This window comes from Chroicocephalus ridibundus, chromosome 7 (genome assembly GCF_963924245.1).
Source record: "Chroicocephalus ridibundus chromosome 7, bChrRid1.1, whole genome shotgun sequence".
Lineage (NCBI taxonomy): Eukaryota > Metazoa > Chordata > Aves > Charadriiformes > Laridae > Chroicocephalus > Chroicocephalus ridibundus.
Window position 1 is genome coordinate 6782011 of NC_086290.1, and position 22818 is coordinate 6804828.

Here is a 22818-nt window from a genome sequence, read left to right on the forward strand (position 1 = left end):
TGTGGTAAGGGAGAAATGAACTCTTGGTAGTGCAAGAACTCCCACATGAATGTCTGAAAGGAGGAGCCCATCTGCAAGATCTGTCAGGGACAAGATGCAAAATTTAATAGACTTTTTTTTTTTTTCCCTTTTTAAAACATATGGTGTGGGCTTTATGGAGAACATCACAGTTCTTAATCTGGGGACGGCGCAACTACCCTAGCAAGATTTAGTCTTTGCTAACCACAGTAAATAAACATTTTAGTTGCATACTTGAGTAGCAAGTAGGTGGTTTGTTTCCAAATTTCAAGACTTTATAAACACAGCTGGGTTAGAAAATTATGTGTACATAATACATAATTTTAAAGCTTACAGAAAGTTACCAACCTAAAAAAAAAATCAAAAAATTAAAGTTTGCTTGGCAATTAAGGTTAAGATAGGAGGTTAACCTGCAGTTAAAGCTTCTGTGCTTTAGGAAGTCACCCTATTACAGTTTTTTTGCATATGCTTCAGAATTTACCTTTATTAACTGAAACGCCTCAGTCACCTATCTAGCGAGAAATGGGGGAAGTCAAAAACCGTAACTGCTTAAAATGCAGCACAAATTGCCTCCGTTCTGATCAGCAGCACAATGTTTGACATAGCACGATTTATTTTCTACATGACTATCACTACCAACACATGAAACATGCATAAGTTTGGCAAAGCACAGATTTTTCGCTCATTATATACATACCCTTGATTGAAATACAGTACCTGCACAAAAAGAGTGTTCTGCTCCAAACTCTACTCAGAATGCAAGACAAAACTGTTAGTGTCAGGTAATGTCTTCAAAGGAAGTCAAATCCGCTCTCTGCTTTGCAGGATCATCACCGCATACAGCTACAGCTCTAAGTCTCCTTCAAAATACTTTAACCAAGAACTCAAAACACTCTTGGTAGTTTCTCTGTAAGCCAAGGCCAAACAAACTCTGCAAAATTATTTTTTCCCCCCCTCCAGAGTCTTGAATCACAGGCTCAATTCTGTTATTTATACTTCACCTATGAGAAACCCAATTTTACACTTAAAGCATCAGTTTCACATACTGTTTAAAACATAACTTATTTGACAACCAGCGGAATGCCAGCTCTATTCCAAAGCACTCATGAATTGTCAGAACTCAGTCTGGAGTTTTTTCTGCCTAGATGCAGTGCTTGTAATGGAAAAAGCACGTCCTTTCCATCATATACCTGAAATCTTTCATTCGACTTCTGCACTTGTATTTCTTCCAGCTTTCTCTAAGAGAACAAAGAAGGAATCTTCAAAACTGACGACAATAAAAACATGGTCCTCTTGTGGAAAATCACCAAGTTTGCAGAAAACTAAACTGTTCAAAACTACTCTAGTTTTAACAGCAATTAACAGCATTTTCTCTATTGCCATACTATCATAGTGTTAAGCGCAAAGTTATTTGCGTATAATGGAAGCAGTTTGATCATTAATATAATTCACTTAAACATGGCAAGTAAAATTTGCAGTGGAATGGACAATACTCTCACTTAAATAGTAATTGTAACACACGTCATCTAAACCAGAAAAACATTAATACTAAAAGACTATATTCTTCCATGCAGAACATAGCTAAACTTACTGAATTCTTTATTAAATAAAACAGTAAGCTTGGTCAGATCCCAGAATAAATCAAGATTTCTCACGTTAAAGTGAAGATGCAAGTTGTCCTGATTAGTCAGTAACAACTATGACGTGTGGGGAAGTGGCACAAAGACACGCTTTAATTGGCACTTCTCACTTGTGACTGCTCAGGCTGCACTTTGAAATACTTTTCTCTAGTGGCAGTAACGGGGACAGCTGAAGCTGGCACTACTCAGCAGGACACCCAACGGTGCCTTCCGCGTACGGCCGGGCTGGCAATTCTGCATAACGAGAGATGCTTTTCACTCCAATAGCATATCTTACCAACCGCGTTCATTAGGGGAGCTTTCCCCTTTTAAAGAAAGGGAAGGACGCACATTGCACTTCCAATGAGAATTCTCGAAAAGCCACTAAAGAAAAAAGTTATACTAGTAATATTTTCGTTAAACCAAGATTCAGATAGATTGACACTGTATTTTACGTTTTTAACAGAAGCATTCAACTAAAATGAGGAAAAGTGAGGAAAAGCTTTATGTGCCCAGTTTCCACACAAAAAAGGCTATTAGAATTCATTTTAGAAGGAAAATAGGTGCTTTTTTAACCAATGCTAATTGAACCTGTTTAGCTGAATAACAAAGACAACTTTTGTATGATGATGAGGTAAACTTCCCAGAAGAAAAATTACTTCAGAAAGACCAAGGATAAAAATATACCCTTCAAAAAAAAAAATAAATAGTGAAGTTTAATACTCTTTACCTAAAAATTGAAGCTCAGTTCAAAAATCAGGACTTGCACAAATAATTTTCATTACCATTCAGAGTGGTAACTAGTCACGTTTACCTTGGAGGTTACTGAAACCGCCTGCGCAGGTGTCAGTTATGCCAGGTGGTATAAGCCCCATGAGCAACTTTAAGGTGAATCACTGTGGTGTAACTTAAGGGATGTATGTTTTAAGCAAACATGGAGAATTTTGCACGTATAGACGCAAAACAGTGATGTGCTACGCTGAAACACCCAAGACAGCCCTGCGATGACAGCTCTGTATCCTCATTTGTCACCCAAGTCATCTTAGGAAGAACTGCAATGGTCGACTGTGCCACATCCTCCCCGTAGCCTAGATAACACAAGACAGGTAATTACAGTTGTTCAAAAGGCTTGTGTCACTTGTTATAAAGTAACTTACCTCGACGTCGTGGTTTTCTGGAGGTCAGTGCGTCCACAGTCAAATACATAGAGCAGCACATCAACAGTCCTACGTATCTTTGCAAAATATCTATAAACATATTAAACCCCATGAACTACCTGTATATATTACTCTTACGTACCGCTGCTCCCATAACACACACAAGCAACTTTCCTCTTGTATGTAGCCATTATAAGCCCATACTCCTTGATGAGAAAAAAAAGGATGGTTTTTGATGGTAGGTGGGAAAAGAAACCGAATCTCTTAGAAAACATGAAGCCCATCTTCATTACCACAGGATCAACTTTTCTTCCCACCAATTATCAGTTTTGACAGAGTCTGTGTGAAGGCAGTCATTTCTCAGGCAAGTTATATACTTGGAGCTCTAAGTTATTTGAAAATGTCAAAATCCAAAAATAACTAAGTTAGTACAAATCAGAGCAAGACTCATATGATCCTCCCAAAAAAAGGGTTTCCACAAGGAGAGCAGTATATTTTACACTAGACTGATTGACAATGCTGGTAGAAAAAAAACTATTCTCAAAGGACAGAAGCAAAGGCAGCTGTTGTGAACACATACATAAAAAAAACAAATACAAGCCACACAGACACATTCTGTATAAGTAACAACTTTATTGTAACTTGATGTGCTGAAACGCAAAAATATTTTCAGCAACAAGGTACAAAAAGTATTTCACCATTAACATCAGCTGATAAAAAAAGGCTGGATGGTTTGATACAACTGTTTACATATCTGGATTCCTTAATCATTTCCACCCCAAAACAGGTCTAAGTCATTTCACTGGTCTGATTTCTAGAACAGGACTCATTGATCTCAAGCCTTCAAAAACCAGGTTACAAATACGGTGAAGTTCCTTGCAAAACCCTTGAAATAGTGAATTCCCTTTACAAACATAGTCCATTTACTGTAAGCAGAAGCCAAGTTATGAGACTAAGTCAGTGTCTCGCTAGCAAAGGAGCTAAACTCGGCACTAAATATGCTATCAACACTGGACAAAGAGGACAGTTAACATTCCATTTGTCAATTACAAAAAAAAAAATAATCAATTAAGCTTAGGAATTTTAACCAACTGTAAAATTCAGCAAAATTCAACAATGTTTCAGGTAGCAATACCTCACATTTGCAATTCACTGTCTTTTATGAAACACAGTTTCAAATACTGCACGTTATTTTATTCTCCCAAGGGAGAAACCTTTCCACGAGGATTTAAAAGGAACATAATCTCCATGTAGGTCTTCTACTGACTTCCTATGCAAAGGTGAATTTTATACTCAATGTTCAGAAAAACATCAGAACTAGAGCAACTGCTAAAACTAACTCTGTGTCCATGACTATCACATTTTAACATACACTTATCTTGTAACAGCAAATATTTTCACATTTTCACAAAAATATACCATTACTCAAATTGTACCTGTAATACTTATTCCACACTTTTTGTGTTGTTTCTACCTCAGTGAAACTGAATTTAGGAAGCAAGAATCAACATGCAACAGAGCTCTAATGGGTAAATTTGTAACTTTTCCATCTCAAGCGTGTATCAAATAGCATTCTCCTTCACCTTCAAAAATACCTTTTAAAAAGATCTTGTATCCTGTTAAATCTTCCCTTCATTACGACAGTTTCCTAGAAAAGGCACAATGTGTTCGTACTTCTGCATGCAGTAAATGGACTAGGAAATAAGGATTATTTATTGAAGCATCTTCCACCCAAAGCATCTCCTTAGGAGAGGTTCAAATGGAGGAAAAAAAAATAATATATATAATACATAAAAGCATTTTGACAGCAAATTGAGTCCTTATTTTTAGAAAGTCATTCTTGACAAAAAACACCGCACAGTCATACACACACACGCACGCACACACAGGACACATGCAGGGTTCTCCCCAGAAAAGTATGGAAGCGGTGGTTCACATCTATCTGAGGGAGTAGTGTTGGCAAGCCAAAACATGGCACCTTCATACATTATATTCCTAATCTGTATAGAAAACTAAGAAAAAAAAAAAAAAAACCAAAACTAAGATTTCAGCCTGAAAAAAAACCTGTCCGTTGTACTAGATAGTTTTATATCTGCTGCACTTAGAACTGACAATGAGGTTTTGAAGGGCAAGCTCTTGAGAGGTGGGCAATAAAAACAAGCCACTGAATTCAAAGGAGAAGGTTGTAATTACCAGCTATCCCGTTCCAGTGAGAACACTGCATGTAGTTAATTAAAGAATAGAAAAGGTGAATAATTAGTGCACTCACTTAAGAATACAGCAACTGTTTTACCTTTTTCTTAAGAGCTGACAAACCTTGAAAACATACATAATAAATAAAATCAAATCTAAACAGATCATTTATCGTGGTGGTATTTTTTTCCCCTCTTAGTGTAATGTACGGTATACACTGCCTGACTTGAGAAGTGGACACTCTACAATGTAGATAATATTACAGCACAGTGTCTGACATTTTTTGGTACAAAGTGTGCTATTAAGCTTCTAAAAAAAGAAAAAAAGTTTTCCGAAAAGTCCTTAAGCTTTCCATTTGCTTACTGTATGTTGTTGCTTTAGAACAGGCTGAACTGGACAATCATTACAGCATTAAATATTCAAGTCACTTTGTATGTTAGAGCTGCAAGTTTTACCAGTGATGAGGATGAGGATATATAGTCCTAACGCATTACGCAGTGCAGCAAAAACATCACTATTTTGGAGGGACCAATTACCTTTAAGTCCTATTGAGAAGAACGCTTATGAGACCTTATTTTAGATAAATATTTTAAAAATCACTAAAAGGATAAATCTCTGTAAATATATAATTTGATGCCTTACATACTATTAAAGTTTCTGATTTTACACTTTATCCATCATAAAGATTTAGTTAGAAGGTAAGATGGAAATGCAAGTTTAGACGTTATTTTATTCTTCAGAATCGGACTAGGCATTTTTTCCAATTTACCTTTGCTCATGGTTTACTAGATGCCAAAAACTATAAAACTATATACTCTTTCCTCTAAAAGTTTCATTCAGAGCAATTCAGACGAATCGCAATGAAATGAGGATGGAGATAGATTTTAAGATAGTAAACAATCTGAAATTCTTCCTCTCTCCTCCCTGCAGAATTTTTTTTTTTTGTAATAGGCAAACTAAAACCCTTATGCAAACATGTTTATAAATTAGGTGAGATTTCCTCCCATTCCCCACTGCTAAACCCAAGTCTTCCCAAAAAAAGAAATATAGCATATTATCACTATTACAGTAAACTCAATGCAATACCTCAGGAAACATTTAAAGTGTGCACTACTGCAGACTTTTCCTCCCAATTGTAAACAAAGCTATCAAACACTGAGGATGTTGATATTAAAGCTAAGGTTCATATAATAAAGAACTGGCCCATGACAAGCAGGTTACAAATGTTTCATCCTTTTCACATTATGCAGAATTTCAATACCATCCACAATGCTAGTACAATAACTGAAATGCAAGACTGAGCAAGTCACTGCTTGCAAATACCATCTGACATTTCAGGGAAATATTCCTCTTGATGTGTACATAACCTCCCTAGGTGTTACTGGAAGCTGTGCACATAAGTCAAGGTGGGAAAAATCCCTTCAAAGTTTTACCATTCACATGCCTTTTTTCAAATAAGCAAAAATATTCTGTTACTTAAATATGAAAGCTTGCAATAGCCACCTTCAATTGAGTCTTAAAAAGACATGCCTTTCTTTTCTAACAAAACTAAATCCCATGTGGCTGTGGGCATCTCAAAATGTATCTAAAAAGTTAAGCCACAATTACCTGTACCTCATTAATTCATCAAAAGCAAAATATATATGTACCACACAACATACAAAAGTTACACGTTAAAAGTGCATATTCGGAATCCATTTGGCCCATTTCTTCAATTTACATTTGGTCATTCTATGCATCCTTTACTCTTCTAGGTAACCATACATGCTGGATATATTTTTTCCATATACAATACTATTCTGTTTTCACATTGAAGGCTTTACCTCTCATTCAGTTCTGCATTAAATGTAAACTAATGATGGACCATAAAGAAACACAAGCAAGAGGTTTATTCTGTGTTTCTTTTTACCGTTTGGACAGCTTTGACACACACACAATAAGCATTACAAACTGTAATGAAAATACATTTTTTTTGGGCCAAACCATTGCATATTTGCCCCCACAATGAAAAATAAATTATGTTCAAAGCAGTATATTGCCATAAATAGCCTGTAGGCATTCGCTGAAGGTAAACAGGCTCTCTCTATATTTAGCACTTGTCTAGGGTACATTGTGTGCCTCTGGTTCAAGCGCTTGTAATGAGAGGCTAGTTAAAACCTTCCAGTTAGCACAGGACCAAACTATAATCATTTTATTTTTTTTTCTTCTGAAAATAATGGAAGATCCCTTTCAAAAAATTAATCTTCAGTTATCAACTTTACTGCATTATGGAGCTAGTGCAATCCTGCAGAGCCTAGTCAAAAAGACAAGGCACATTAAAAAATAATAATAAAAAAATCAAGATACATTAGACTATATGGACTAGAGAGTCATTGAAGATAATTTAAGGCCTTTCAGTGAATTAGAGTAATCAGTCTAATTTAAAGCTGAGGATTAAACCATAAATTATCCATCTGAAAAGCAAACAATAGGCTTTTTCAGCTTCTGTTCTGTGGACAAGGATAACAAAAACTCTTGTTATGGTTTGTGAAAACACCTCTGGACATGGAGGAGTAGAGTCAATTCAATTTCTCTAAAGTTCATGGAAGATTTCATGACTGTTTTAGCCGTTTGCGTGGAATGCCAAACTGTGGACACTGTGCAGATGCTAGTGCGCGAAAGGCCTCTGCTACTAAGTGAGGGTGGGAGTGGATCATGGACTTCCAGCCTGCTGTTTCCATTATGTCTGTTGCTTGGCTGAAAACAGAAGTATTAAGAATAGTCACACAATTTTACAAACCAAATGCACAAATGCGCAGTGGAGAAGAGCAGGCAAGGCAGAACTACTGCAGAAGAGCAGTCGAGCATGATGAGACAACAGACTTCATGAATGCCAGTAAGGATGCCATTGGAAAGAAGCAGCAAATTGCAATTTGGGTATATTAATAACATCACATGTAGGATACAGGGTACTTATTCTGCTCTACTCAGTATCAGCAAGACCTCAGCTAGAGAACTGCATCCAATACTGGGCATCGTGTTAAATAACCGCCTTGAAATTGCTAGGAAAAACAATAAAAATGGTAAGAGGAAAACTAGAGGAAAATGAGGTCTAACATAGAGAAGAAAAGCACGGGAAGACACGATAATCTCATTACATAGAAGGGCATGCTCAATTTGGGGAGAGAGAAGGATGACAAGATGAATCAACTGAAACTGCAGCAAAAAATGATGTAGTTCACGTATCAGAAAAAGCCATGAAGACAGATTAGCTGGCCGACTACAGAATTCTTCACTGGGAGCTCACAGTCTGAGTACCAGTGGAGCATACTTGAGAACATTCACTTTTTCTTCAGTACAAGACCATGGACTACATTCAGAATGGTTTTCTATAGCCACTGTTGATTTTTAACTAATAGAGAAGCAACAACAGATTTCAGCAAGTACCACACTGACATCCAGGAGATTAAAAACAATGTATTTACTCAATGTATATATTTACTCTTTTTGTGAAATAATATAAAACAAAAGCATAAAATTCACTCTGCACATGGAGAGTATTACACCAGTTGGGATGCAGGCCACATTGACACAGGATAAACCCGTAATTTGAAACCAACAGCTTATACATCAACCTCAAGTTTGCGTTGCCTTGCATTTTCAAAAGCCTCTCACGAGCACCCTCTTACTGCTTCAGGAACGCTGTCAAGCTTAAAGTTAGCAGCTGACCTCTACACTACATGATGTCTCAAAAACCTTTTGCAGGTTTCTAATGAAAGCCTTTAATCTTCTGCTGCAAGTCAGTAAAGGCAAGTGCCTTGAGAAACAATACCAAAGTTCGGACTCCTGGTGCCCAGAGTAGGTAAATTAAGCCAGGCCCTTTCACGTTATTTCCCTGACTTATCGTAGGTGCTTTAGCTGCAGCAAAGATGACCAGCATCTTTACTAGCAATTATCCAAGCCAGAAGTCAGCTCAGTAAGTTCCAAATCACTTGAGAAGGAACACATCATCTAGTTTACATTGTTATGCATTCTGATGTCTTTTAGTTTTTCTACTGGCATTTTACTATTTCTCTTCTACCACCCCCTTCCTTTTCCACATTATGCGCAATCATTAGGCATGTGAAGACTTTTTTTTTTTAAAGGAGAAACGCTTTAATTTTTAAGTAACTGGTACCACATAGCTTTTAACTTCTCAGGAGATTCTGATGGTAAGAAATAAACACTCTGCCGTCCTTTCCCTGTTTCAGCCTACCACTGGCTATTCTAAAGCTGGGTTCCGTGGTTCACTTGAGCTGCTCTAAGTATATGCTGTAATATGCTGAGCCACATTTTCTCAATCTACTTCCAGTGTTGGCGTGAGCATTTACAGACTCAGCCGGATCAAGAGGGACCTGACTGACTAGTTGTGTGGCCTCGACAATGCTAGTGCTGACATGTGGGAAGGTGCACAAACACATTGCCAAAGGCAAGAAGAGCAACTGCCCTCCTTTCTTTGGAAATACAGCAGGCTCAGATTGACCTACGCAAGCCTTCAAACCACACTGGGGTTGCCACTCCTCCAGGCACAAATCTGGTTAGTCAAGAGAATGTTTTCCTTTCTCTTGTGGTGGCTGCTGCCACCATCTCATAGCACTGGCATCCCTAGGAGAGGAATGAAAATTAGCTGTTGTGATCTCAAACTGGAGGGCAGTTAACTCTCTCTATCATTGAAAGGGGAAGTCACAATCACAACAGCGGTAGCACCTGCTGAATCCTACTTTACTTACAGTCAGTGACTGGCTTCAGTAGTGTGGCAATGAAGCAACAGTTCTTAAGATCTGCAGTCTATTTAGCAGTGTTTGTACAGAACACCAGGAGGCAGGGAAACTTACTTGCTATTCCAGTTTTTCCCATCTTTACACCCAAGTTGTCTAAGAACACTGCACCTGTAAGAGAGAACTCTGCTAATATTGAAAAGGTACACAAACCATAAATACAAATATATTTAGAGTATCATAAATATTACTTGCCTGTTAATAAAGTCTATTGCTTGTGCTTTTAACTGTTCAGCGCTGTGCAAATCTGCGAGGATAAGAATGTCAGCAACATTTTCTACCGAGAGGTTACTACAGAGTGCTTCCTCACACATGACCTTCAGCCGTTCCAGTGCATACTGATAAAAGAAAAAAAACTACACTAATCGTTCTTCAAACTCATTCTTTCTACCAGCTCTCTACAGTTTTTAAGACAGTTTCAGTCATGAAAATGCCTGGTGCCTCCCAAGCTTAAGATCAAACCTCTTCCAAACAGGTAACTCAAAATTGATTATGCTGCATTGGAGAGTCCTCAAATGGTAAGACTCACATTAGGTTTGACACAAACTGATCATGCTTTACTGGGAAAACTTTTATTAAAACAACAAAAATAACTCATTTAGAAGTTTTCTTTTTCTTTCAGTTTGGTAAGGGAGGAAAAGCAAGGAACAGACATGGGCTCTTTATCCAAATCATCATTAGACAGGTTTACATCTCAAAGCGAGGGGCAAGAAATTATACAATGGAAAGTTTCATGAAATTGTCCAAGGTGAAATACATCAGCCTGTTTGAAACTAGCTTGTTCCAGGTTCACCCCCACACCCATCTCTGAATTTCTAAATTTCTTACATACCTTTGACACAGCCTACCAGAAAACCGACGTAAAATAGCTACATGCCCATATTATATTTTGCATGAATGAACTGAGCTGCTTTTTTGAAGGATGTCATAGTCTGAACAGGTTTCATTTGGCTGTATCCATTTCTACTGAGATCTTACCCATTCCATTTAGTTTAGCACCCTTCAGATACAGTTTTTGAGTTTGAAAATAATTTTAGATATAGAAGTGGCATATATTCAAGGTGCCACTCATACATTTCTATTAGCCGCTGTTCTATTCAACAAAAATGCCACTGCAGAAAAGTGAAATTATTGGCTTAACTTCTATGTTTCGAGAGCTATGTGTTTTTACTTCCATTTTATTACTATACTGCTCTCCTCAGAATACCTCTATTTAGGGTAAATAAGTATCAATTATAAGAAATCTGTACCTGCCAAGTAATACAGCAGTTTAAATGCCTTTGGAAATATGCAGAACACTCATTTTTAGATTATTTCACATTCACAAGGAACAGCAGAAAGTTTCTAGTAGTTTTTAACTGTTACAAAAAGCTACAGGGACGTCCTAGCTCACCATTTTTATTTCCTGCTATTGCAGACAATCATACAACTGCACCTCTACATTTATCAATTATGCCCGAACCAAAGGCCAGCATTCATAAAATAACACCATTTCACCTTCCTGCCTGGGTGTACTGAAACTTGACAAAACGTCATCAGTTTTGGAAGATGAGATGCTGGCAATGAGCGGTGAAATGAATGAGAGGTAAGTCACCAAAGCCAGGGCAGTGCCAGGTCAAGAGATCTCAGAAAAACAGAACACATTCATCCGCCAGGAAAAAAATTATACTTGTTTCTTGAAATTAACTACTGAGATGACTTATCTTATAGAACTTATATTAGGATTGATCAGTGGTGAAAACTGCCTTCTCTCATAATGTTTTACAGATATGATTGCACAACCAATTCAGAAATTGCAAACTTTAAGAAGTTGCCATGCTCTCAGCTGAGAGTGAATAAGTCTCAGATTACACACACTGAAGTGACTATTTTCCGGATTCTGAACTACTTATGCCTCCTCAGGGAAAGACAACTGCGTCTCCTGTGAGGATAGCTAACTAAAATTTCAAGCTGTAAAGCACTGAAGAAAAAACAAGCTATTGGGTCAGGTTTTTAAGAAGTTAAGACAACTGTGAATTATGATGTGAAAGGGAATAATCTCACCTTAATTGCTGTGCTGATATAAATTCCCTCATCCCAAAAATCATAGAAGAAAAAGAGTATTTCACAGCGCAGCAACTTAAAGTGTAGACAAGATCCCGATATAGAAGAGATGAATGATTAGAACTATTAAATTTGTAGGGAAGACAAAAAGATTAAAGTTCTGAAGTAGTAGTTCCTTAAGGAGCACACTAAATTCAAAGACTTGTATAAATCCTCTTCAACAATACAAAGATCTAGGATACATTTTATTCAAGACCCATTTTCCAAATCGTATTAATGGTCCCCACTTTCAAAATAATTTGGATAGTAAATATACTTAATATCTGAAACACTTCTGGTCAAGAAAGATTCATCAGCTTTCTCCTGATAAAAAACTTATTGTTTCCCATCTTTCTCCAGTTTTGATGAGATCTGTTTCTCATACTTAAAAAAAAGCAAAATGTATCAATCTGAAAAAAAAAAAAATGTATTTTCTTTGTAGAAGAACATTCCACAAGCAAATATCAGCTCTGAGAACTTAGTGGTCAATTACTTACTTTGTCTGCAGCTGCCAACAAATTGTCAGCCATTTTTTCAAGGTTTGGTGCTTTTCCCGTGTAAATGAATCTCATCATTTCTTTAAAAACTTCAGGGTCTACATCATTTATTTCTACTCGATTCTGTTAAAGAAGAAGAATCAATAACAGCCTCTGGAATTTAGCTACAACATTAAAATGAACATTATCAAATACCATTTGCATGCATGCAACAAGTTTTTATTTGCCATCCATCACACAAAATCCTTACAAATTTAAGGTAACATTCAACGACATTATGCAGAAAGAAATCAAAATCAGTGGCTCCTAAAGTCAGCTGGAAATCATTGGAAAACCTTTGCCTATGAAAGTAATTGCATCTTTTTCTAGGAATGTCTAAGTCCGGACTCTATGACACAGGCTCTACATAAAAATCAAGGCATAGTTTCAGGAATATTTAAAAAAGTGCTGCTGAGTTTCCATCCTGGCAATGATGTGCTTGGAATATCAGAAGTCAGAGCAGCAAACAGAATGAAGTGAGCCACTTTTGGCTTGACTTAAATTGAGTTAACACAGCCTACGTTTTGTTCTCAGAATCCAAAAAGCAAACAAAGCAGCACATCTAACTAACACCATGTAGCTAAAGGCCTTCCTAACAAATCTGTAGTATTGCATGCTTGACCCCATCCTCCGATAGTCTCCCCTATAAGCAATAAACAAAGTAGGAAATTATGTTAAAGATGTAGAAGCAAGCACCGGACTTTTGAATAGAGTACCAAAAAAAAAAAAATAAAAATCACAGGCTATCAAACACACAAGATGTACATGTTCTGGTTTCCTATCCTCTGAACCACATACAGTATTTCAGAGGGCTGCACCGGAGATTTACTGCTAACATGAAGGCAAAGGTCCCCAGCACAGCACATTACTGAAGCCGAGACATCTCTGGGTTTCTTTCAGTCCAGAAATCCCAATAAAATGCTTCCAATATTCCAATTCTACCTGTGAAAGTTTCCAGATTGTAGAAGTACAGGGAAGAAAAATGCCATGGCTGTGAAACTCAATTGTACTACAGCACCATATTCATCTGATTTATTTGTTCACACAAGTGGCATCATCGCAGCCTCCAAGCCCAAGTGGTGATCATCTATTACAATCTTTTAGTGAGCTTATCAGTTCCTTGTCTTTTCATGGATTCTGCCTATAACCAAGCCATTTTAGATATTCTTCTTCATGAAAGACAGGAACAACTCCTCACTGAGGGAGATATCAAGTGCATAGAAGCAGCTCTCTGTGCTGATTAAGTAACTATCCATCCAAAACACTTTATAGGTCAAGTGCCTGCAGAAACTGTGAATGAAAAGGAGTGTTTCACTGCCTCAGAGCTTAATTTGAGTCATCATTCACCTGTTGTTTCGTTGTGTCCCAGCTATCATATAAAATGTTTTAATACACCATAGCGAAGCCTTAATGAAGTCAATCAGCTTATGTGAGGGTATAAACTAAAGCGAAAAGGGGCAGAGGTTACTAGGCCAATTGCATCAGTAGCTAGTATTAAAAAAAAAAAAACAAACAAAAAAAAACAGAACACACACGCACACACCCCAATCTAGGGCAAAGGCAAGTACTTGAAAGTACAAATCCTCCAGAACCTTTCCCCAGTTGGCCCTTTCTGCCCCGTCCGCACAAAGAAACTCCTGTAGACCTCACTGGGAAAGCGTCAGAAGTAGTACCTCCTCCAATTGTGCATCATCATGAAGTACTCATCTTCCTCAATTTGCAGCACTTCCAAGTTTTCTGCAACTTTTCTCTTTTTCACAATGTAAAAATATTGACATGTAAACTTTTCAGTAAGGCTTACCTTTTTGCTTTCCTCCATTTCGTGTTCAAACATTGCATTAAAAACTGGAGATCGTGCTGCAGCAAGAAAAGTAATATTAAATAAACATAATCAAATTTTAAACTTTTAGCAATTTTAATTACAAAATAATAGCAAAAGTAGAAAGTACCTGCAAGGACAGATTTATGAGCTTTGAATTCTTGTCCTCCTACATAAAAACTGCAATCTGTAAATCTTGTTGTTTCCCAGAGATTCCCTAAATCTTCTGCTAGTCGACATTCAGGTACCTTCAAAGTGTTTGTATTAGACTGTCCTGATATATTTACTGAGTCTTGGACCACGCTTACCTAACAGAAAATCACAGCAAGACAACTCCTTCATAACTGAATGCCAATAATAATTAAATTACAGTACCTATTGCTAGAATTTCAGCAATTCCAAAGCAAAGCAAAAAACAGTGGTGTTTTTGGCATTAGGCTGGAACCATAAACCAATGCTTTACAGTTTACTTCTAAATAACATAAATAGGGCTTTACTTAGAGACTCTAACATTGTGTATTTATGCAACCCAAGAAAAAAAAAAAACAAAAAAAAAACAAAAAAGAGCATAATACCACATGCCACTTGACAGAAATGCCAAAGTAAATAAGTCAGGGACAGATACGGTTCTTGAGATGCTAGTGGGATTAAAATATGTTAATGCTACTTCAGAGAGAAATTAACAGTTCAATATTCCCCATACCTTTAAGTAAAATATAAAACATATACAATATAAAATTCTAAACAGATTATCGGCATCACAAGGCCACAGAAAAGTTTCATAAGAATAATCCATAAAAGTTTTGAATAGTATGATATTACTAATTTAATTACAGTAAATCCATACTTAACCTGCAATGTGATTACGCAAACTAAGTGCAAGTAACACAGCTCCTTCATTATTTCATTTTACTGTGTCCAGCCGAGGAGGGAATCACGAGTGATTGTCTTCCGAACAAGATTAAAAGCCATTATTTTAGAAATATAATTCAATACAGTATAAAATGTAGTAGGTAAGTAACTTCAGTAATTAAATGCATGCTCACAGGATGTAATTTTTGTACAGAACTAGTTAAGAAAACTGTGAAATATGTGTATCTGAAGTGAATATCTTGCCATTATTCACCATGTTTAAGTCTTCCACATAAGAAGTAAACAGGACAGTAACATTCTTACTTGCTTTTTTCAGATATCTTTACATACTAAGCCATTTTAATCAGTATGTTAGGAAAACAGAAGAGCTCAGCAGGTTTTACTTCTGTTGTCTGAGAGCACACGCCTGAGAATAAAACCTTCATAACGAGAGCCATGCTACAAGATCTTGATCACTGCATCTCCCAAATACAGAAAATGAGGATTTTGTATTAAGAGAAAACGCTGATACTGTTAAGATCAGTGCTTTGTTTGACTTCCAGAGGCACAGCATCTGGAATAAATCTGGCATAACGCAAAAATAGTACAGCTAAGCTTCACAGAAAGCGAGAGCACTGCAAACCAAACTCCAGATCAGAAGAGGAGGATGATCCAATTAAGACAGCAGCTTGGGGATTTGAATCATTGCCTAATTCCCTGTTTCATCCCATACCCTCTTGGGATTAGAAGAAATTCCTTTATATTCTTCCACCTTTTAAAAGGAAAAAAAATACCCCAGAGCACTGCAAAATTCCACTTTCGCAGTAAGACTATACATTCACAACACTGAAGTATCTATAGCGCTATTTGTGCTATATAGATTAGCATCAAAATTTAAATAATATTTCTCTCATGAAAATTCAGTATTTGTTAAATTATTCTTTAAAAAAAAAAAAAACACAAACTTTGTCTCTAAAATTACATACTGACCTATTTCCAAACCAAAACACTATTTTTTAAGAGCTGTTCATTTACAAAGTATTCATTACAAGGAAAACTTAAAATGAGAAAACACTCAAAAGTATCTTTACAGAACCATAAAACACTTGTTACATCTGCTTTTATCACCCAAATAATTGTATTCATAACTAATTTATCATGCAGCTAATTTAACTTGTCTAAGTGAAAATAAGATGCGCTATATTTGCAATATCTAGTCTCAGGGGCCGTATTTCAATTATTCTTCCTACACAGCATAATGACATATAATTAAATTGTAATCTTGCCAAGACAATTTTACACATTTCCTGTAAATACACAGATCAAAGCAAACTTATTAGGAGTTAGAGCATCTATCATCCTCCTAAGCCACTAATCACTTTACAGTAGCAAAGATAACTGGCCAATGTATATTTAAGATACACTGTACTTACATTGCAACTTTCTCTAGTTTCCATTTTTAACACTGAGTAAGCGTTTTACTCAATTTTAATATGACAATTTAGGTTACCAACATAACTGATATTATAAAAGTGACCCATAATACACCATGAAGTTAAATTTATACCACAACTGTCAATACTAATGCTTAGCATTAAGCAGCCCCACAGGATACATACATTTTGTTTTCTGAACAAGTGCAATAGTTACTATAAAAATAAAGTATTTCATTTACTTGAAAGACCCGTTCATTGGTTAAAGCCATCAATTACAATATTACAGGAATATAGATTCTGACCATTAGTTCACTTTTTGTATAATGCAAACCAGCATGCAGACATTTCCTTTTGCTTATCCAGAGAAAAACAATCCTATAACTCCTAATACAACTTCTTTAAATAAAAGTGATCTTCATAAAATACTAATTCTACAGACAGCACGTATCAGGGACCTTTTACATAAATAGTTCTATAGTCAATTCGACTGTCATCCTGGCAGATCCATGGAGAAGACCAACAGTTTCCAAGTGATCAACTCAGACTTATTCTACACTTCAGGATCCATGTAACAAAATACAATGCAGACAAAGCAAGTAAACGTGCATCTTACCATATTTATAGTTTACAGAAGACAACTTTTATAGCATACAGCCATTTAAATCAACATAAACCTCTATTTATTAGAGCAGAAAACATTTTAAAAGCTAAGCACTTAAACTATACTCACCTCACAAAATAATGTAAGCTTGTCATCTGGTAGAAGACCATTAGCTTCATCTAGTAAAAAATCTCTTCGGATAAATTTCTTAAAACCCCAGTCCTTGCCTTGCACAAATCGATACGCTCTTTGGCTTTCTGATAAAAAACAGTTATGTACAAATAAAGCAAGTTAAATTAAAATATTAAGAAATAGTAAAAATTCTATATTAAGGCTAAGTGTTAATCCAAAAATGAACCAATTTAACACAATTGGATCACACGTGTCACATTTTTAGGAAACCCACAACTGATTAAAACTTTTTTTAATGTTGTAATAGTTTTTAGAAAACACTTGCTAGAACTTAGTAGAGCACAATTTGCAATTCAAACCATATCATCTCCTTAGATGTTATCTTAGGCACCAGTCAGCAAGAGAGGAGTTTTGCAGTTAATGTTTAACAATGCCGATGTGTCAAAACAGAAACTGTTCACAGGGAAGTACCATTACAATGAATTTGTCATCAACAAATGCGTTCTGACAACGCTTCTGCAGTTGTCATAACAATCTGTTTTGACTTCTTCCTGAAATGAAAAATCTTGTTTCACAGGTTGAAATTATTTTGAAATACAGAAAAAGCATTAAAAAGGCAAAACAGAAATAAAAGCTTTCAAATAACAAACTATTTCTTTGGTCACAAGAAGATATTATTTCTATTTACCTTTTAGCCATAGCTATGAGTTATTTTTTTTAATCCATCAGATTTGCTAATTTCATATATATAGATAGCATTTTCTACAACATCCAAAATAAAGACATCAGGAAAGTGACTTCTCTACACTACAGCTAACTTGGCACCTTTTAACTGTTATCAGCAAGAAAGCGAGTTAACCCTCTGGAATTAAATGATCAGGAACAATTTAAAAGCAGTATAAAAGTATAAATGTATTTTTTTTTCTTTCTAATAAAGTTAAAATGTTAGTTCATTACCTATTTTATGCACGGCTTCATCACTTGAAGCAGCAGTCTATGCATGAATTATCAATTTGCAAAGGACATCTACAGTCAGGCATCGTTATACTGTATAAATAAAAACAGAGCATCTCCAGAAGCAGATGGTAAATGGCTGGAAAGCCCAAGAAATAAGATTTCTGTTGGTAATTTTCCAAAATTAAAAGATGTTTATAATTCCTGTACTGCCAAATACAGGAAAGCTATTGCAGAAACTGAAGACACATGTACTCATAGGATTTTTGGGGTTTAGCACCCTGTGTTTATTGGCATTTACAGTACTGCTTGGCACATAATCTTCAGATTCTCAAAATCCTTCCATCCTACATTGCATGTCCCTCATTTAGGACAGCATTACCAAGAAAACTTTCTTACGTTTTCCGGGAAATCAGTACAACTGAGGCCCTCTCTGAAGCGCCTGTAAACTCGTGTACCCAGCATGGGGAAGAAAGAGGAGGAATTAGGGGTCTGGGCTAAGATCTCCTTGGCCTCACAAGACACAGTGGGACAGCTCACACAACTGGAGTGGACGGGTACGGGATCTTTAGGGAGACCAAGCCAGGAAGGTGAGGCAAAAGAGCTACCCTTTACTGGAGAACTACAGGAACACGTGGAGCTCTGCCTTGCCATGGATGATGAGCCAGCTGAGAGTTCATGGGTCAGGATTAGAGGGCATGCCAATGTGAGCAATGTCGTGCTCAGAGCCTGCTACAAATCTACTGATCAGGAAGAAATAGCTGACTGGCAATAGGGGTCCTGGTGGACAACTAATGAACAAGAGCCAGCAATGAACCTCTAAGGCAAAAAAAGGACAAGCAACATCTAGTTAAACACTAGAACTGGTTGCCCAGGTAAGTTGTGAAGTCTCCATCCTTGGAGATATTCAAACCTCAACAGGTCCCAAGCAAACTGCTCTTAGTTGGCCCAGCTTTCAGGAGGAGGTTTGGACTAGACAACCTCCAGAGGCCCCTTGCAACCGCAAAAATTCTATGATTCTATGATCATCCAAAATATTTTTTGATGGTGTATCATACACTGCAGTTTAATTTAATTACACACACCAATCCACTACTGGTCTGGGAGATTGTCTAAAGCCAAAAGCCATGATCCACCAAATGTATAAAAGTATAGTTTTGTTCATACAAGCTCCAGAACCAGAAGGCTTGCAAGAGATTGAAGCAACCAGCTCCATCAGTGGAATAGGATAAACAGAGTGAAATAGATATACTTACTTTCCTTCTAAAAAGTCTGACCATTTAATTTTTAGATTTGAACTCAGTTTTGCAGATTTATTTTAAAGATTACAAGTGGGCCTAGTTACATAAGGAGAAAGTAGCATGAACTTTGGGTAGGAGTGCTGGAAAACTATAGATTTTTTCCAAGAAATTCAGAACTTGCAACAGAACAGACCCAGCAAGATCTCTTAAGTCCCGCAGCAGGAGAAAGGAAGAAATGTAGACAGATTCTTCATATACAGGATTAGCAACAGCAGAAACTCAGTGTAGACCAGCATTAAATTACACATTTTCATGAGAATTTCAGCTTTCCCAAAAAGTGTTTCCAATGAAGTTTGTGCTTATAAGTTTGAAACTAAGAGCCATGCATTTTTCATATCAAGAAGGCAATTAAATCAAATCACCAATTATTTCAAAGTCTTCTAATTCCTTGGGTACACAGCTCATGTTTTTAAACTGATTACAGTGTAAATCAGATGAAATAGACCAAAACATTGTAAAGGAGTTTCTGAAAGAACAACCATGCGTGTTTACCCTAATTAACTATGGAAATCAAACACCTCTTCCACTGTACCTAGAAACAAGCAAATACACCCTCGCTAACAGGAAGCAAGAATAATCTGCTAGGAAACTTAAGTGACAAGAATCTGGAGTGATGGCAGTTAGTAACGCGCTGTGATTTATACTGCTCAAGATAGAATTAACACAGCTCAATGATCAGAAATGTAGGAAACATGAATAAGATTTTTAATTAAGGATATTAAAAAAAGATATTTTTAAAGTTTATCTCAGCGTGAAATTCTGTTCTCAACTGAAAAAAAAAAAACAACAAAACTGACTTTCTTTGGTATGTTCTTGCAAATCCACATGCAGTACATTAAGAATCCCTTACCCATTGCTTTTGTTTCTTCTCTTTTAGCATTCAGCAGGGAAAATTTGAATTTTGCTCTGACTTCACTTTTTGGACAACTGACTAAAAGCAAATATAATGACAGGTAGTCTTTGCTTTCATCATCTAATCCCTTTGGATTCACTCTCAGGCACCTGAAAGAAACACAGAAACCGTATGTTTTTAAATTGCACCCACAATAAATTCAAAAATATTTTCATAAGACACAATGATACATGCTACCAAAACAAAATGGTTCCCTCATGACTGTTGAAACTTTGAAATTAGAACAAATACGTACCTATAGCAAAATTTCAAGAGATGTCCAAGTTTTAATATTTATTTGCAATTTAAGTTTGCAACTTTTGTGAGTGGGGAAAAAAACAAAAAACCCAAAGCAGTTGCTAGAATAAAGACCTTACCACTTCATTTTGTCATTTGGCCCTGACGAAAAGGTAGAACTCTTTAAGACTTCACCCATTTCTTCTCGGCAAAAACTGAAGTTATTAATGGTCCACATGTAGGAAAATTTTACTACTTTAACCTGAACAAAAGATGTAGAAAATTTCAATAAAATTTAACTTACATATCAAACATTAACTATGAGAACTAGTCAGACTGTCAGCACAACTCAATAGTTTTAGGTATTTTTTTAAAGGTTATGACTAGAAAATAAAGCCACTGGAATTCACGTAGATTACCTGTGTGTAACACCAGCTTTCAGCGACAGGTCCACTGGACATCTCCCCAGGAGGAGGTGGGGTGGGAACCCTTGACATTGCCACTTATTGCAGGTTTATAGTATCAAGATAGCAATTCAAACTTCAGTAATTCTCCTAAAAAAAGGAATTCATAGGTTTTGTTCACTCTAAGTGTGAAAAAAAATTCCATATTTTGACATCCATATTACTGCATTTACTAAATGATGCATCTGAAAATTAAACTTGAGGACAACGGCTTTGCTAGTTAGACAAGCTAGGTGTCACACATTAATGACCCCTTGCGCTCAAAATCTACAGGCTGAATCCTCATGCAATACTATATAAAAGCTTGTGCATCATACAATACCACTAATGACATTATTTCAACATCACCTTTGCAAATTACTACCTTGATCACTCCAGTCATGTTAGAACTTTCTTCAGGATGTTTTCCTTTGATTTGGAGGGTAACTGGGGCCCGGTAAGCACTCAGTTATTAGCACCTATGTGTTAGCTGCCCACACAGGCATAATTCAGTTCTGAAAGAGCACCTCGCCATCTGGGAGTAGAATAGGTTCTAACAACCCTGGGATTTCTCAAGGGAAGGTAAGAAATTAAAACTTCCATTTAAAAGTAGTATTTTCTTCACAACTTTCATGGTTGCCTTGTATCTTTAATACCAACAGATTTGAACAACCATGTGCTTGCTCCCCATGAAAGCACAAAGCTGAAGAACAGTTTAAGTCAACTCACCAATTCTGAAGAACTTTCTAATAGCAAATAAAGCAATTTTGTTATGGATTATCACCTAACAGAGCACTACAATTTCTCCTGCCTGAAATTGAGTCACATGCCCAGATTCATCACATCTAGCTTCAGACACGTAATTAGTCAGCCTACTTGCACTAGCCTTTGTGCATAGCTAACGAAAGAAGGCGGGTCTGGCAGAGGGTAGCTCTAGGTTACTGGGAGTTACTGGGCTGACTCTCCTTTAGATAGGGTTTGCTCTCATCTTGAGACAGATTCCTGCCAGAAGCACAGCTTCTCACTTAAGCAGCTCCATTAAGCTGCTAAAAAGAAGGGAAATGAACCCTGATCAAACCAGATGAAAGTCACACGGGATTCTGCCACAAAACATTTCCTCTCTTCATACAGAAAGTTTCTTTAAACATATGCTGCTGTCGCTAAAGCAACATCAGAAGACTACAATCTTTCTGCAACATTTGAGCACTTCACCATATAGGACTTTTTACTATATAAAACCGCATTAATTGTCTTACTCAAAAGATGTGATTGCACATCACTAATGTTGGAACTCTTCTTTCAGGGGTGGGCAACGCTTAGAAACAAGGTTTTATGCAAGCATTGGTAAGACGACACTGCAAGACCGCATGGAATTCAGTCACAATGTGAACGAGTTTACTATTCCAACAGGAAGAAGAATTCTCTGCAAATCACTATGATCCTCGGTGGATGCTTTCCTTCCTGCCTTTCCAGCAGCTCTTCTCACTCATTTGTGATACAAATTAGCCCTTCCACATTAAAGCCTGCCGACATGGGAATCACTCTGAATCGCGAATATAAAACCTTGAAAACAAAACTAATTCTCAGGTTTTATCAGATGAGGAAGCAGATGCTATATAGTCAGATCCCCTAATGGATCTCTACTAAGAGATCTACTATGACAAGATGGAAAAAAAGAAATAATAATAATAAAAAAATCACTGAATAGCTCTCCTGCAAGATATGGATCACTGAGACCCTCCAGTGTAAT

General features: G+C 36.7%; 1 protein-coding gene across 2 annotated transcripts in view; it reads right to left on the bottom strand.

Moving 5' to 3' along the window:
- Positions 1–3416: 3416 nt before the first annotated feature.
- The window catches only part of SPOPL (speckle type BTB/POZ protein like), a 35635-nt gene continuing 16233 nt past the window's right edge, over positions 3417–22818 (bottom strand). For both annotated transcript variants that reach the window (XM_063341606.1, XM_063341607.1), the window contains exons 2-11: positions 21045–21179; positions 20766–20887; positions 20347–20498; positions 17239–17366; positions 14351–14528; positions 14203–14258; positions 12363–12485; positions 9979–10121; positions 9841–9894; positions 3417–7723 (exon numbers count right to left, since the gene is read on the bottom strand). In XM_063341606.1, the coding sequence (XP_063197676.1) occupies positions 7579–7723; positions 9841–9894; positions 9979–10121; positions 12363–12485; positions 14203–14258; positions 14351–14528; positions 17239–17366; positions 20347–20498; positions 20766–20887; positions 21045–21122 (1179 nt within the window). In that variant the 5' untranslated portion in view covers positions 21123–21179 and the 3' untranslated portion in view covers positions 3417–7578. The remainder of the gene's footprint in view (positions 7724–9840; positions 9895–9978; positions 10122–12362; positions 12486–14202; positions 14259–14350; positions 14529–17238; positions 17367–20346; positions 20499–20765; positions 20888–21044; positions 21180–22818) is intronic.